Below are 18739 nucleotides of genomic sequence, written 5' to 3' on the forward strand. Positions count from 1 at the left end.
ATTAGCATAATGTATGCGAGCATAATGTATGCAAACCACGCCCACACGCATTTCCAAACCATGCCCCGCCCCCAATTTGCATACGTCGACTAAGCTCCTCCCCTTCAATTACATACGGTCGTCTGCATTTTTTACGCGCTGGGAAACGCCACTTAACAGCCTCATTAGCATAATTTATGCGAACCACACCCACACACATTTCCAAACCATGCCCCGCCCCCAATTTTCATACGTCGACTAAGCTCCTCCCCTTCATTTACATACGGTCGTCTGCATTTTTTACGCGCTGGAAAACCCACCTTAACGCCCTCATTACCATAATGTATGCGAGCATAATGTATGCGAACCACACCCAAACGCATTTCCAAACCACGCCCCGCCCCAAATTTGCATACTTCGACTAAGCTCCTCCCCTTCATTTACATAGGGTCGTCTGCATTTATGCTCATTAACATAATTAACGCAGACCACGGCCCTCATTAACATAATTAATGCAGACCACGCCCCCAACCTCATTAACATATTTAATGCAGACCAAGCCCCCAAGCTCATTAACATAATTAACGCAGACCACTTGTTTTTTTTTGCTCATTAACATAATTAACGCAGACCACGCCCCTCATTAACATATTTAATGCAGACCACGCCCCCAACCTCATTAACATATTTAATGCAGACCAAGCCCCCAAGCTCATTAACATAATTAACGCAGACCACTTGTTTTTTTTTGCTCCTTAACATAATTAACGCAGACCATGGCCCTCATTAACATAATTAATGCAGACCACGCCTCCAACCTCATTAACATATTTAATGCAGACCAAGACCCCAAGCTCATTAACATAATTAATGCAGACCACTTGTTTTTTTTTGCTCATTAACATAATTAACACAGACCACGCCCCTAATTAATGCAGACCACGCCCCCAACCTCATTAGCATAATTAATGCAGCCTCATATACATAATAATCAGGCTCGCCGCCCCGCACGCGATTACACCCTCGTGGACCCCCGCTATTTAATTATTTATTTATTTATTTCGAAAGAAAGAAAGAAAGAAAGAAAGAATGAAAGAAAGAGGAGGCAATTAATTAATTAATTAAAGAATCAGTAGCCTACGCAGTCGGGGGAAAGTTAGTTGTACCAGTGAGCCCAGCCAATGCAGGGGGCGGGGCCATAATTAATTTAAATTAATTTAAAAATTAATTTAATTAATTAAGTAATTAATTAAAGAATCCGTACGCAGTCGGGGGAAAGTTAGTTGTACCAGTGCCAATGCCGGGGCCAATGTGTCCTTTCGGCCTGGTGCAGACAGGGAAATAATTCATTAAATGAATCAATTAGACAGACAGCTGGTCGAGGTTTCGATAGTAACTTGTACCAGTGAACTGTACTGTCATGAAACTTGTCATAAAGTCTTCAATCAATCACTCGATAAAGGGATCAATACTGCATTAGATAAATAACCCACATTTACCCAAAACAGCTGATCCACAATAGGCGGCGGGTGAGCCAAACGTTTGGCGAGGCTGCACCCCGCCGAACCCCCCCCCCCCCCCCCCCCCCGCGCCTCCACCGGCTGTGTCAGACACTGCCTCCATGCCATTTATATACAAGAATACAGCGACCCAAACAGTTACAGACCTATCTGACACAATGACAACAATCTGTAGGTCTACACAATAGACAACAGTATGCACACACATCACATCTTATGCAACCAAATTACGCACGGTGACGGCGCAGCCGCGCGCGCGCACACACACACACACACACACACACACACACACACACAATTATTCTGTTGATACAGGCTTTCAGCTGCGCGATAGAGAGGAGAAGTCCTAACAGTTGACCTGCAATAATACTCACAGATGAAGTGTTCCACTTCCAGAATCAGAAAGTATCCGTGATGATGATAATATCATTGTATAGTTTCCTCGCTGGCGTAATTGTCCAATGTCGACGTCATGATTAATGCCTTTGTTTGCTTGTGCATCGCTGCCTGTCTCATTTGAAAGTGTCTGTGGTATATTTTAGTTGATACAAATTACAAAAGGTTTTGAAAGTGCGCGGTCCACTGCAGCCATCATCACTACACTTCTCACTAAACGTAAACAAAACAACATTGTCTGTCTGTGAATGCTCTTCCTGTTGTCCTTCACAATAAAGTGTCCCCCTTTACTTCTTCCCAATGCGTGACATTTTACTCAGAAAAATAACAGGAAATAGGTGTAAAGGCCCATTCCCACTGGGCCAGATAACAGATATCTGGAGATATTTCTCCAGATATGTTTCCATGCAAAGTGGATGGTAGATACAGATAAAAAAAAATCTACCACAGATATTTGCCACAGATACTTTTATCTGTGGCAAATATTTTTTTATCTGTATCTACCATCCACTTTGCATTGAAAAATATCTGGAGAAATATCTCCAGATATCTGTTATCTGGCCCAGTGGGAATGGGCCTTAACAGAGGCAGCGCGATGACGGTCAGGCAGATTGACGTTCATTTGGACTGAGACTGACTGTCAGTCGGAGGCTGACGGCCGGGCCCCGCGGTTCATATATTATATAATTTGCAAAATACCCAGCGTAGCATTTGGGAAGGCACAGCCTACCCTGGCCTTATTGACCCGCCGCCTACAAGCCCACATGCAGCCTTGTAGATCGGCTGTTTTTATTGTTTTATTTTTTAAATTGTTTCCCCCTGACTTAGTCTTTTCTAGGATCACCTTTTAGTTGAGCTTGTACCAGTGAACTGTACTGTCAATGACACTGTATACCTATGACAGTCCTATATCGATAATTAGTTCATTCGTGAATGACTTCCCTGTGGAAATAAGCCAAAAACATTACTGGGATCTCCTTTTAGTTGACCTTGTACCAGTGAACTGTACTGTCAATGACACTGTACCTATATGGTCCTATATCAATAATTCGTTCATTCATGAATGACTTCCCTGTGGAAATAAGCCAAAAACATTACTGGGATCTCCTTTTAGTTGACCTTGTACCAGTGAACTGTACTGTCATGAGACTCTGGCTGTTCCTATTTTAATGCATTGGATTTATCTATCTGTCTGTCTTTCTTTCTACACATATGCATTCACATTGCATTGAACGCATGCATCAGCCCAGCAGCTGTTTTTTTTTTTTTTTTTTTTTTCCTCTTTCCAACCTCCAGGCAGACACGGCGTCTACCCAGCGTCTACCCCCGGAGACAGCGTGCCCAGCCCCCTCAACCCCCTCAACCCCCTCAACCCCCTGGAAGTGCGGTAGACTGCAAGCCTCTAGAAGGTCAGTAGGTCCCCATCAACAGACGGCGCTGTAGCCAAGGAATTCCACCTGACCAGGAAGTGCCTCTCTGTCTCTGTGTTTACACCACGAGAGGAGAGGAGAGGAGAGTGGCTCTGTCGCCTGTACGTCTTCACTCACACTGGTAAATATGTGACAGTAATCTTTGCTATAGAGTGTTCAGTAACAGTGTTAAACGGCTCTATATTGTGACAGGAATCATTCTTGTTTGTTCACTAACAGTGTTACAGTGTGATATGAAAGAATCCACATGAGGGCAGTGTTTCCATTCTCAACTCACTGAGTTGAACAGAGGGCGGAACCCAATGCAATAACAAGTCCTATTATATAACATTTTTTAAATCATTTTTTTTAAATCATTTCACAATGTAAAAACAAAAATCCTTTTGAGAAAAATGTAATGACCTATACACAGTAGGCTATCTATAGGCTGTGTCTGTGTATATTCTGAGTGTATTATGTATTTTCAAAGCGAACGTTTGTAACTCAAAATTTGCTTCTGGGGGGTCCCTGGAACTAAATATTTTGAGATGGGGGTCCGTGGCCAAATACATATCATTTTGGGGGTCCTTCACATGAAAAAGTTTCAGAACCACTGACATAGTAGTCCCTCAAGAAAAGACTAACTGAGCTCCAGATTAAGTGAAAAGGACCTTTTCTTTGACGATGGCTGGCCAGGTTGCTGACATAGGTTTTTTCCAAAAACCTTAGAAGGATTCAAAAGACACTTATAGAATCGTGTCAAAATTCAGATTTTCATGATTTTTCTAAAAAAGCAGATCTACAAGCTCGCAGGGCGGCACTTGTGGCGTGCTGCGAGCTTGTATATCTGCTGTTTTTCAATAGTTAAAGCGTAAAATAATGTGTACCCGTTCTGAATGGGTTTTAATGAATGAATGCATTCTGAACCTACAGGACGACGGTAATTTGGTCATCTACGGCTGGAAGCCCATGTGGTCATCAGACACGGCGGGGGCCCAACGTTCACCGCCTGTGCATGATGCAGGGGACTGCAACCTGGTCATGTACGTCAAGTGTGACAACCCCGAGTGGCACACAGGGACGTGCTGGCCATTGGGAAAAGCGGGACAACTCCCGAACGGCCGGTTCATTCCCGGCCGGTCCAGGCCGGCCGTTAGGAAGAAAATATTAAAATAAAATGTCTACCTTCGTTCCATTTTTTGGCGGCTGGGCGGCCGACAAAGTAAATCGTCACTGTCGGGCAGAAACCTTGTATCTCCAAGTTTCAAATTTGTAAATTCTTTCGCAAAGCAAAGCCCTGCTTCATCATACAAGGCCGTCGCACAAAAGTAGTGAAAACAGCCGATCTACAAGCACACAACGCCTCGCACCGCGAGGCGTTGTGTGCTTGAAGATCGGCTGTTTTCACTAGTTTAAATCATTTTTAAAATGATAAATGCAAAAACGAACGGTTTTGGACGTACAGGGTTTTCACCCGACAGAGTCGATATGTTTTTTCTTTTCTTTTATTTCTTTTCATTCTCTTTACTTTTGTTTTACAGAGAAATGTATGGTGTAGTGACCAGTTTCAGAACGGCTCACCCTTGTATGCGGTCGTAGCCAATTCGCTGTCTGTCTTGATATTTATTTGTGAAAAGAAGAAAGGAAAACAAAAGAAGGACATCTTTTCTGTGTGTGGTACCCTGCTGTCTGATGAGAAGTGCACGTCAGAGGCTGCAGACAGGGGAGTATAGACTGGTGTGTGTGGATGGAACAGCTGAATCAGCAGTGCGGACTGACGGATGACAGAAACAAATGTAATGTGATAAGTTATGGCTTTTTATTGTTGACCGCCCCGAGGGACTAGCTTGTCGAAAAAACTGAACCTGCACTGAATAACCTGCAAAAATCAAAAGCACCTCAAAATGAAGCGTCGTGTCTTGTTTTGTCTTTTTTTTTTCACTTTACATTTTACACGTGCTTGATTTGTTTTAGGTTTTTTGATCACGATTGTCGATACTTATTTTTTTGGCTTTACCTGTTGTCTTGTGAATCTTCTTCTCTTTACACTGATTTTGTTTTATATGGTGGTGACTCGTCCTTGCTTCAGGGGCGCCCCCTGCTGTTGAAAAGAGGCTATGGCCATGTCAAGTGGCCAGTCACAGACACAGCCAACACATTGCCTCTTCTCCGTTTTCTCCCTTTGTCCTGTTGTTCTTGTAAATTGTACAGACGGACTCTACTGCCTATTGCCACCCAAAAAAGCAGTGAACTGACCTTCTTAACCCTGTAAAAAGAAAAGAAGAAAAAAAAGATTGAATAAACGAGTACAAAAGGAAAGAAAAGAATAATAATAATAAAAAAAAAGTTAATAAATCAAACCTAATGCTGAAACAAAATGGAACTCTGTTTGAGAAGAATGTGATATATAGAGTATTTTATTGGTATTTTCCAGGGGGGAATATATGAGTATGTATACAAACCTGTGTATGTTTAATTTTCAATCTCAGGTTCCATTGGACCAAATAAAGTTTTTTTTTTGTTTCTTTTTTTTTAACGAAAAACTCTAAAGTGTTCTTATTATTAACAGTGTTGTACAATGACATGGTGTTCCTGTCAGCTACAGTAATACATAGGTATTGTAAAGTAGAGGAATAGGGCTGTCACAATTATTACATAATCGTCTAATCGCAATTCTTTGACATAATTGTGATTATTTTTATGTTGTTGAAAAATGTTCATATATTTAAAAAAAAGTCAAAAATAGTGGAAATAGCCGATCTACAACCTCACAACGCGTTGCATCGCGACGCGTTGTGAGCTTGTAGATCGGCTATTTCCACTATCAATGTTCTCTCGTTCTTTTTGAAGTATGAAGTTGTCAAATATGTCAGTAATGTCTTTGTATATTTAGGTTATGTGTCATATCTACCATGTGCAACTTCAAAGCCTAAAAGCCAAACAGAAATGTAATTGTCAACGACAAAAACACAATTAAATCGTCAATCGCAATTATTTGAGTGACAATTAATCGTCATGTAAAATGTCATAATCGTGACAGCCCTATTAGAGGAGCGGCTCTCATCCTTAAAGGGATAGTTCACCCCCGAAATGACTCTTTTTCCTATCGATTACTCAACCCATGGAGACTTGAATTCATGGATATTTCTTTTTTGTGTCTCCATAGGGAACAAAGCAGGCTATGTGTGTCTCCATACGGAACCACTGCTAGTCATCAAATTAATGACTTAGGAATGCGACAAGCCCAAAGAAATATCCACAAATTCCCATGGGATGAGTAATCAATAGAAAAATAATCTTTATTTTTTTTGGTGAACTATCCCTTTAAGGCCTATGACTTGGCGGAGGAAAGGATACCGTCTCTTAAACCACCAATGCAGAACAACATAAAAGTGTGTTTTTTTTTATCCCACGATTGTGGATGCCAATTGCCTATTGTAATCCTGGGCTCTGCTCTCCCTCTGCCGCGACCGGGGAGAGAACAGACTGACCTCATGCTTCCTTCTATGCATGAGGAGTCCAAGTTGCTTCTTTTCTCCAGACAGTAGGTATTTCTCCGGTTTGGACGTAAGCACGTGGAAGGAACACGTTATTCCAACCAGTTCCTTTCCCCTCCATCAGGCTGGCCAGGGGGAGGCATTATAGTGACCAGGATTATTGCATTTTTTTGTGATGGCATCTACCCTAGGAGACACAGGGAGAACATGCAAACTGCACACAGAAAGGCTCTTTTGCCAACCCCACCTAGGGTGTGGGCGCTGATGACGTGGGGGAGAGAACACGGCCCTTGTCCCCCGGCTGGGGAATCGAACCCAGGACCTTTATTAGCTGTGAGGCGATGCGCTAACCACTGAGCCACCGTTCCCCCATAAAAATGATCATTTTAACCCTGGTAAAACTGGAAAGAAATGTAAAAAAAAAAGTATTTGCTTCTCTCCACATCTCAGAAACTCTACTTTTGACCCTGTGAGTGTTGCCGTGTTACTGAGCAGTTTGAATTCACTCAGTCGGCTCCCGAGAAGCGTTCAGGCGTTTTGTTTCGTCTCCCCCCTGGGGCCCTGACACAGTATATTTGTTTGCGCTGGAAACTATTTGTTCTTAATACCCTGGACTACAACGTGCATTCTCTCGCCGCCTCCTCTTAGCGACTGCCCCACCGCCAGTGTCATTGAATGCAGGCAGGGGCGTCACACCAAATTCTGGGCCCTGGGTACAAGGATTCACTTCCATGAATGTTAACTATTGAAAAATAGCAGATATACAAGCTCACAGCGCGGCACAGAGTGCCGCGCTGCGAGCTTGTAGATCTGCTATTTATTTTTTAAATTTTTTAAAATGTGTGCAAGAAACCTATGTTTCCATGTCAGTGGTGCTCTAGCCTCGGAAACCCAGACTTTTATTTTGGCGATAGGAAGAAAAACTCTTTCATGTCAAGGACCCCCAAGATGATATGTATTTGGCCACAGACCCCCATCTCAAAATACTTAGTTCCAAGGACCCCCCCCAGAAGCAAACTTTGAGTTACAAATGTTTGCTTAAAAAATACATAATTCAAAGATTTGCACACATTTTCACGACTTTGAAAAAAAGTAGCTGATCTACAAGCTCGCAGCGCGGCACTCGGTGCCGCGCTGTGAGCTTGTAGATCTGCTATTTTTCAATAGCTTAAGTTACTAGGGCCCCTCCACCTTGGGCCCTAGTAACTCAGTCCCACTTTACCCCCCCCCCCCCCCCCCCCCTTGTGACGCCCCTGAATACAGGAGGTCTCTGCTAGCTCCAGAGGCATCAGTTGGGCATGGCACGGTATGGCAGCTGCCATACCTTGGCTACAGGGGGAAAACAATAAAATGTACTTCTTAAAATAAATTCATCACGCCTGTTGCTAAGGTATGGCAACATGACTGCAAGACACCAGTCATGTTGCCATACCTTAGCTTTTGCCGCCCGAACGGACGCCACTGGCTAGCTTTGTGTTAGGCTGGGAAAACGACGTGTTCGGTTGAGAATAACCTGCAAAGTCAAAGCAAACATTTTTTGCAAAACATTAAATGTTTCTTCATTGGGTTTTGTCAGAAGCATTTGTTGCATGTCATATTGCTTTGCCTCATATACGGTAGACTACAGCCCAATTATGAAGAGAAAAGGCTTGTTTTTGTCCCACCCGTCTTGCCATCTTGGTTTACACACCATCCCGTTTCAGGTTCCTCCAAACAGGGGTGTCCCACCAGATTCTAGGCCCTGTGGGTACATATGAATGTTCTTCATAGGGGGAGGGGGTTTAACCCATTTAGACTGGGAACGAACGCATCATCATTACGCATTATTTTGTGCTTCAACTATTGAAAAATAGCAGATGTGAAAGCTCACACCGCACTGTGATCGGTTAGATCTGCGGTTTTTGACAAATCGTGAACATTTGTGCAAGTCTTTGAATATTTCAAATCCATCTAAGGTTTTTTGAAAAACCGATGTTTCCATGTAAGTGGTGCGCAAACTTTTTCATGTCAAGGACCCCCAAAATGATATGTATTTAGCCACGGACCCCCATCTCAAAATATTTAGTTCCAGGGACCCCCCAGAAGCAAAATTTCAGTTTACATATATTCAAAGATTTACACAAAATTTGAGAACTTTTCAAAAATCGCAGATCTATAAGCTGTGAGCATGTAGGTCTGCTATTTTTCAATAGCTGAAGTATAAAATAATTAAGGCCCTTCCAACTTGGGCCCTAGTAACTCAGTCCCACTTCCCCCCCCCTTGTGATGCCCCTGCCTCCAAATCCCCTAACCCCTCTGTCTTCCTTTCTCCATCTGACCCCACCCACCTTACAAAGCCAATCCAGTATTCCCTCCCACCATATCCCCCTTCTCCATCTCCCCCCTGCAAGCCGGTAGGGTTGCTACCAGCAAAAGCCTCAGATGCCAGCGACCTTCCATGAGGCGACAACTGCCCCCCAGCCCCCTTCTACTTTTTCAGGGGTCGATTTCACTGACCCCAAGCACCAGGCCAACACACAGCTCGAGATCAAGCCACTCAACGTGGTCCCAGTCTGAGCTGTGAGGGTGAGAGAGGGAGAGGAAGACCTGCTTGAGACCAGGAGCCCTCAAGGATCCTCTAGAAGGGATTCGCTGCTGTTCTGGATCGCAAAGGTACGCCTTAAGACGTCACAGAGATGAGATGCCTCACCTATAGCCCGTCTTGCAAGTGTTCCGTTAATGTACATACATCGATGACGTTCCATTTACTACTGATTAATTTGCCAGGGGTGGAAGAAGTGCTCCCATTCTGTACTTAAATTAAGTATAAGTGTAGGCTGTACAGTATGTTCGTTGGATCTCGCCAACGTGCCTGGCACTTTGGCTGACTGGTCAGCGCACATACCTGGCAAATCGGGGTCCTGGGTTCGCCTCCCGGCCGTGACGCTACATTGGTGGCAGCGGTACAAGTAGGAGTAATTAACAGCGTTGTACACCTGGCCGGCTGGTAGTCGACGACGGACTGTCCCCCCCTGAGTTGCGTTTGAACCCCCCGGTTTCAAAGTCAATCTTAGATCCTGACCGGCGCGCGTGGTCGCGCTTCCAGGTAGAGGGGACGACTGTAGGCCATACGGTACGTGCGTTGGCTCTCGCCAACATGCCTGGCACTTTGGCTGACTGGTCAGCGCACATACCTGGCAAATTGGGGTCCTGGGTTCGCCTCCTGGCCGTGACGCTACACAAGTACAAATACCATGTGGAAATGCATTGATACAAGTAAAAGTTTGGTATTAAAAATATAATTGGTAAAAGTACAAAGTGTTCGGATTCAAATTGACTTAAAATACCCCAGGTATTGGTTGATGTGGTTAATGCATGTTTTGTATTGGTTACTAAAGTTGTCAAGTAATTGCAGTGAAGTCAAAAGTACACTATTTGCCTCTGAGATGTAGTGGAGTAGAAGTAAAAGTATTGAATATTGAAAAACACTCCAGCAAAGTAAACATTCCTCAAAGGTACAGTAAACATACTTAGTTACTTTGCACCACTGGATTTCGCACACGTCATTCTGTTAATGCCTAAATTGTAATTGTTATACCAGGCAACACAATAATGATGCCAGCCTTTAGTGTGAAAGTGATGGTTTAGCATGCTAGAGTAGTGCCAGTCTTCTGGCCAGAAGTGGGAACTGAAAATTAAAACTCGCTCTTTTGCGGGAAAATGTGTCAGCTATCACTGGAGCGCCATAGATATGAGGGAGCTAATTCGATGTGGGCCATTCAGTTTGACTATAGACAAGATAATGGACAATCATTCTCGGGCAACTGTGTGAAATTGAAAAGATACCGCGTGTCCTCCGAGGTAGAAGAACACTCTTCCTATGTTTATTTTCTTCTGCTATTTTATGCTGAGTGACATTGATTCCACAGTTTTACATCCAAGTAGCGGAACACTTATTTCATTGTAAAATTCTGTTGTAAACATCACTCTTCTTGAATGCTATGGTTAATGTAATGCGGTGGTCTGTGTTTTTTTTTCTTTTTTTTTTTGCAGGTCCACAGTTAAGAATAGAACGTTGACTGAGGCCAAAAGCACTCTGGAAATGCTTTTAGGACCAAGATAGATAGCGTTTCAGAGTCTATCCATCTTAGACAGACACCTCCGTGTTGTAATGTAATTGTTTTTTCTTTTTTTTTCCTCCAAGCACCATGTGACTGTCAGCTATGTGTGGCATTCTTGTCACTGAGCAGGGCATTCTTTAAGTCACTGTTTCCCAAACAGTGCGTCGGGACCCTTTTTTCTCTTTTCCTACATTTTATATTACCTTTTCCTACATTTTATATATATATATATATATATATATATATATATATGGGTACCATATTGTTCAAAGTTAAAACAAAAAATACAACCTTATAAAAATACATTTATAAATCCAGGACATTTCTGTTTATTTTTTGTATCGAAAAAGTATCGAACCGCGTCACCAAAATATCGAACCGAACCGAACCGTGAATTTTGTGAACCGTTGCACCCCTAATATATACATACACACACACACACACACACACACACACACACACACACACACACACACACACACACACACACACACACACTGTATAATGTGTATATGTTGTTTTTAAATAAAATAAAAAGTCAGCTAAAAACAATTTGCCTGAAGCCTGTCCTGGACATCCTATTTTAAGGCAACCCATGGGTTCCATGCGGGGCAGAAAGAAGAGCTAGTGTGCCGCCACTACCAGACGTTTACATGTCTTCTATGCTTCTCCTTTTACCCCGAGTCAGGCATAGTAAATGAGGCGTGTGACTCTAGTCACTGCTATGCAAGTGCCGTCCGTTGGACCGGCGAGGTACCTTCTGACCTAATGGAGTAACTTACCACATCACTCCGTCTTAGGTTCTATGTTCTCTTCCACCACGGCAGGCAGCGGGCCAGGGGCATCAGGCCACTACAACTGTGTGCCTGAGCTTTTTAGTGTCCACTATTACCAGGGACGTGCTGGCCATTGGGAAAAGCGGGACAACTCCCGAAAGGCCGGTTCATTCCCGGCCGGTCCAGGCCGGCCATTAGGAAAAGAATTAAAATAAAATGTCGGCCTTTGTTCCATTTTGGGGGCTGGGCGGCCAACAAAGTAAATCGTCACTGTCTGGCAGAAACCAAGTTTCAAATTTGTAGATTTTGTCGCAAAGCAAAGCCCTGCTTCATCATACAAGGCCGCCGCACGAAAGTAGTGAAAACAGCAGATCTACAAGCACACAATGCCTCGCACCGCGAGGCGTTGTGTGCTTGTAGATCGGCTGTTTTCACTAGTTTAAATCATTTTTAAAATGATAAATGCAAAACAAACGGTTTTGGACATACAAGGTTTCCACCCGGCAATGACGGAATATAACTCATGTAATTGGCCCACTGGCTTGTCACTAGTCATGATCTGAAATGGCAAATCTTTGAGTAGCAGCAGCGCTATAGAGAGAGATCTCTCTCTATAGCACGCAATGAGGGCCTCTCCAACTCTTTTTCCCCGGGCTGAATCAGGGGCCCAGCTGACTATTACAGTATCTCTCACAATCGACAGTACTGTAGCAGGCTAGCAGCTGTCTTACGAAAGAAATGCCGCACTGGATATGAAGTTGACAGAACAGGATGATACTGTATGCTTATATTCTCTGTGTCACACCTGTTGTTTAGCTTTCAAAATAGTCTTAGATTTATGATAAGGGTAGAACATTTTTCAAATGTATTGTTTTACTTTCTCATAGGTTTTGAATGGTTTTATGTACTCAAGCGGCATTTGTCTTGCTTGCTTGCAAGGCATCATGAACTGATTAAAAGGTATGAAATGGCCATGGCTTCTTTGTGTAATAGCTGTGATATATCATGTATCATGACTGTGACCCTATTTAATGGCAGAGTAGCATATGTTGGACATGCTCATTATTCAATCCTGCCAAATACCACATTTCCAGCTATTTTGTCATTCGCCATCTAAAATTGATGGAAAATCCCTGAATCACGTATTCTGTTTTGTATCTAACGTCCCACACACTGTATGGACTCAATGGACATACATCTACATACTAATACTGCATGCTATGGACGGACGTAGCATGCTATTGACTTTGACCTCTGAAATGGAGCAATGACAGAACACCTGTAGGAGTGGGCGCCAATGGCCTAGTGGTTTAAGGCTCCAATGTAGCCTGACAGCGAGTTGCAGGTTCGAATCCCTTTACGACTGCCTTTGATGTGTGTCACTCCATGTAGTCTTGTGTGACTAATGGCCAGAAGATCCGCTGCTCCTACACTTGGAAAGGAGTCAGCTTAGGTGGTTCGGGCATCTAGTACGGATGCCTCCCGAGCGCCTTCCTAGGAAGGTCCTCGATACACGTCCCACTGGGAGGAGACCTCGTGGCAGACCAAAGACCAGATGGAGGGATTTTATCTCCAAACTAGCTTGGGAACGCCTCGGTATACTCCCTGAGGGAGTGGAGGAAGTTGCTCGGGATAAGGAAATCTGGAGGTCTCAGTTGGAACTGTTACCCCCGCGACCCGATTCCGGATAAGCGGTTGAAGATGGATGGATGGATGGATGTTTCCTCTCACATGCTTCCGTCATACAGTCTGGAGCAGTGGTTCTCAAAGTGGATTCCAGGGACTCTGTGGGTTCCTTTAGGGGGGTCCAAATTGACCCATACAAGCATGTAACTTAAGGGGGGAGACCTTGACATTTGACAGTTTGAGAAAGAATGGTCTGGAGAACCGAAGCTCTGATCATGAGCAAGCGATAAAGCGGATGCAAAGCCTCCTCCCCGCTTCCGTTTCGTCTTTGCAGTCGCGCAGATTTATTCTAATACAAATCAAAATCATCTAAGTATATATTCCTTACTGTAGTGTTTCTCAACCTTTTTTCTGCATGGGCACACTTTTCATGTCCCAAGAATCCATGGGCACACCAACATAATACGGGGGTGTAAATGTCGTCACTGTCGGGAGGAAACGTTTTATCTCCAAGTTTCAAATGTGTACGTTTCTTCGCAAAGCAAAGTCCTTCTTCATCATACAAGGCTGTCGCACGACAGTAAGTGAAAACAGCACACAACGCCTTGCACCGCGAGGCGTTGTGTGCCCCTTCTCAGGGGTACACCAAAGTTCCCCAGGCACAGTGGTTGAGAAACATTGCCTTACTGCTTAGCAGAAATGGAAATAAAATAATTGAATGAAAAGATATTTTAAAATATATTTTTGTGAACGGAAATGCCAGCTTAAAGGTATATTCAGTGATTGTATTTCATTCAAATAAAAATATAATTGGTACATTTTCCATTAATTCTCCTCACTAGAATGTGTGCTGACCATATAAGGACTTCCTCCATGGCCCGTGTTACGAGCATAGCTAGATATGGTTTTCAGAGGTGGCCAACCAGTCCTCGACCAATCAGGGTAGAGTATGGCCGTAGTTATGTTATGAAGTTTAGTTATGATGGTCAAAATAAAGGTTTTGAGAACCCCAGTCGCTCTGAATTAAGAACGTCTGCTAAATGCCTAGATTGTAAACTACTGAACTCATAAAATGCCACAGTCTCGTAGTAAATCAGCATCATACATATCCTGAAGCTGGAGACGTAGTGCCTACCGATATTCAGTGATAGGGTCTAATGAACAAAACAAGAACATTATAATGGTGTAAAAAATCTATAAAAAACTAAACATTTCCACGCTGTAAGGCCAGTAAGGAACAAGATGACCCCCAGCCACTTTCATTTTCACTGAATACACCTTTAAATAATGGAAAAGGGAGGTGCCCAATCCAGACTTTATATAGCATTCCGAGATTGTGGAATAGTACACTCCATGTCTCTCTCTCTCTCCCCGTTTCCTGTCACTCTCCACTACTACTATATGGAAATAAAGGCAGAAAGGCCTCAAAAATAGAAATAAAAATAAAGGTAGGCCTATGTTCGTTCATCAATGAAACCAGACCAAATGTATGCCAGCACTTTCTGATGTGCCCAGTATAATAGAACTGGGAATCCTGTTCAAACAAACACAAAGCAAGTTTTTTCTTAAAGGGATCCCTGGCTAATACGACAAATATGCCTTAATACATTATAAATGTCCTCTATAACTACAATGTAAAATTAAAAACACCTTAAATATTTTAGTTCTTCTAGAAATAGCTAATCTCTCATTCAATAGGGGAAATGCCTGTCCCAAGTTGATGATGTCATAAATGTCATGTGTGATCTATCCCTATGGAATTTATTTGCACATGCATGCCATAAATTCCATGGGGATAGATCACACATGACATTTATGACATCATCAACTTGCGACAGGCATTTCCCCTATTGAGTGAAAGATTAGCTATTTCTAGAGGAAATAAAATATTGAAGGTGTTTTTAATTTTACATTGTAGTTATAGACGACAATTATAATGTATTAACGCATATTTGTTGTATTAGCCAGGGATCCCTTTAAAGGTCATACAGCATCTTTTTCATGTTGCCTGGCCTCAATTACACAGAAAAAAACGGAACTTTCAACATTCAGTGTTTTTTTCTGCAATCTGTTGTTTTTTTGGATAATTAGGCTCAGAAAAGTGAGTTCATTGTTCTCTGGACGTACGCATCATCGTCCAGGGGAGGGTGTGGTTGTATCACCTTTGCTGTTACTTTACACTGCGTTTGTATCGTTCCGATTGACCATTTACCATTTACAGCTGTGGTTGTTGCGTTTCAAAAGAGGCGGCGATTAACAGGAAAGTTCCTGAACTACGACACCTACAGGAATCTAGGTATATTATCTGTGCAAGTCAAAATGCAACAGAACATCAGAGAGAACAAATCCTGCCATGGCTCACTGGAGTGGAGTTTTCAGTTTTAACATTTTAATACACGTTTTAACCACTTAAACCCCATATTGGAAGCTTAACCAGTCGCACATATGGGAAGCTGGCTTCCCATAACAACTGTCCATTGGTCAATAAATCAATGGAGACCTAATCCAATTACAATTTCAATGTTGATTCTGCTACAGGGGCCCTACAGCACATATAATCAGCTGCCATTGTATTTTTCATCCATGCATTACTCATATTACATTATTATTATTACACATTATTTTTACTCGTTTTTATCATTACTCACCCTATACTTTTACATTACTAACATTACAGCACTACTCTCACTAAAACAACTGTAGAGTTTACATAGTTTGAAATATATTCATAAGATTTTGCCTATCAATTGATGTCACCTTGATGGACAATTTCTCTATTCACTATATATCGAGTCTCGAGTCTTGAGTCTTTTTCACTATTCAGAATGCACAAATTTTCCATAGGCGGAGGTCTTTTTTCAATCCTCTTTTCGCTGGTAAGTGATCACAGCAGGACAATTGATAAGAGTAATGTGATGTTTTACACTGCATTTGTGAATCTTCCGGGGTTAGCTTACATTTGGTGAGTCAAGAGTAGCCACAATCATTGTAGTTTTGTGTCCACAACTGTTCCAATTTGGGCAAGCATTTTAGGCGGATTTTTCCCCTGGACCCCCCTGGGGTTCAGGACAAAGACTCTTATATGATTGGTCAAAACAGCATGTCATAATTGCTTTAAAGGAGTAGTCTTCGAATATCTTTGACCCAATCTTCGACCCGACTTCTAAATCCTTCCTCTAAATCAGCTGTTCTAAAACCTTTTCATGTCAAGGACCCCCAAAATTAAATTTATTCGGCCGCAGACCTCAATCTCAAAATATGTTGTTCCAGGGACCCCCCCAGAAGCAGAGATTTGAGTTACAAAAGTCTGCTTTGAAAAATATATATTGAAAAACGTGCACACATTTTCACGATTTTTCAAAAATAGCAGATCTACAAGCTCACAGCGCGGCACTCGGTGCCGCGCTGTGAGCTTGTATATCTGCTATTTTTCAATAGTTAAAGTGATCCCTGATTTGTAAGCCATGTAGGCCTTAATATGTTATAATAACCCTCTTTAACCGAAATATACCTTTTAAAACACTTGGAATATATTCCTTTGAGAGAAAAAAAGTGATATGTTCAACCCCTGGGGGGAGCCATTGCACTGTTCGTCGCATGCAGTAATGACGTAGGCAATGCATTTTGCCTGGTCGGGCCCATAGGGTTAATATGGAACGTCAAAACAACGTTCTCTTTACAATATTTAAAACATTGTTTTGAAGCTCAGATTAACTGTAGTTAGTAGTGTGGTGCTTTTCTGTTCTGTTCATATCAAGTAGGATGTTTTGCTGTGCATGTAAGTGTTTAATTCAACATCTAAAACTTGTTTACACCGCCATTTTAAATGGGCCCGACCAAGCAAAATGCATTGCCTACCAGGCCTGTCAACTCTCCTGGATTTCCCAGGAGTCTCCTGGATTTTGAACCCCTCTCCTGGGAGTCTCCTGGATTGGCAAATCTCCTGGATTTCTCCTGGATTTTGTATCAAACTCCCAAAATTCACCAGAACACAGGAAATTACATCTACTATGTTAAAATTTTTCTGGGGGAGGACCCCCAGACCCCCCGCTTTAGGGGTGGGGGCAATGCATGCAAGAAAGATCATACAGATATTCACTTAAGTAATGACTTAAAGATGAGAAATCATTATTAAAGATGTCCTTTTGCTTCAGTCATCAAATCTGTACAACAACATTTGGCATTTTAAGGCTGAAATTGTACCCATGCTAGTAAAGTAAGCCTGATAAATGTATCAAACATGCACAAAATTCAACAGAACACAGGAAAAAATATCTATTAATACGTTTTGGGGAGAGGACCCCCCAGACCCCGGTTGGGGAGTTCCGCGCGCCCCCCAAAAATAAATCTCCTGGATTCTGACAGTCCAATGTTGACAACCCTGTTGCCTACGTCATTACTGCATGCGACGAACAGTGGCATGGCTCCCCCCAGGGGTTGAACATATCACTTTTTTCTCTCTCAAAGGAATATATTCCAAGTGTTTTAAAAGGTATATTTCGGTTAAAGAGGGTTATTATAACATATTAAGGCCTACATGGCTTACAAATCAGGGATCACTTTAAAGCATTCAATAATTGTAGGCCTAAATGGGGTAATCAATAGAAAAAAAGTCATTTTGGGGGTGAACTACTCCTTTAAAGGTGATACACCATGCATTTAAAAAGTATTTATGTCATATTGTTTATGTCCCAAAAACGTTTTTCAAAAGGTTTGAGGCTAAATTACCACTAAATTACCACACCACTCAAATCATTTTTGAATGGCTCTCAGAGCATTTCAGCTGCAGTACCACCTTTGGCCTGAACTGCGCCACACCCCCCCTAAAATCTTTAAAAAAAAAAAAACTTTTTGGAAAAAAAAATCTTTTTTGGAAAAAAAAATATTTAGATTTTTTGTTTTTGATGATGACGTCACAATCGTCAGATGACGTCACAATCGTCAGCAAATCTGGATAGCCTGTTTTGAGAACCCGTGGGATACTTTTAACCTTCGCCTTCTCAAAACCAGAGAAAGACACAACGGTCAGAAATGGGACTTTGTGAGGATAGAAGGTGCTAGTGGGACCCCAAAAAAAGGTTTTAAAATAGGAAAAGTGAAATTTCATGGTGTATCACCTTTAATCTCTCTCTCTCTCTCTCTCTCTCTCTCTCCGTCTAGAGAGTGACGGACGGTCACACGATGGCAGGGCAGCCGGTCCTAGCGCTGACAGAGAGCTACGCTCCGGGCAACGACAGCGTGTTCTCCGACAGCTCTGGCTTCTACGCGCTGGACTCCAACGTGCCTGGTCTCTCCAAGGTCATCCTGGAACAGCTCAACATGAAAGACTACGGAGAGTACAGGTTAGCTAGGGCATTCACCAAATATTCGAATATCAAAGTCACTATTCGACGTTGTTCACCAAAGTCGAATATTCGCTTATAGGGATGGGTATCG

General features: G+C 42.5%; 1 protein-coding gene across 1 annotated transcript in view; it reads left to right on the forward strand.

Moving 5' to 3' along the window:
* Window positions 1–18484: 18484 nt before the first annotated feature.
* Window positions 18485–18739, forward strand: part of mss51 (MSS51 mitochondrial translational activator) — a gene marked incomplete at its 5' end in the record, with an annotated part of 54804 nt that continues 54549 nt past the window's right edge. Inside the window, one exon of the mRNA XM_080747697.1 lies at window positions 18485–18645. Coding sequence (XP_080603823.1) covers window positions 18485–18645 — 161 coding nt within the window. The remainder of the gene's footprint in view (window positions 18646–18739) is intronic.

The sequence above is a fragment of the Nannobrachium achirus genome (genome assembly GCF_963921795.1).
Source record: "Nannobrachium achirus genome assembly, chromosome: 18".
Taxonomy (NCBI): Eukaryota; Metazoa; Chordata; class Actinopteri; order Myctophiformes; family Myctophidae; genus Nannobrachium; species Nannobrachium achirus.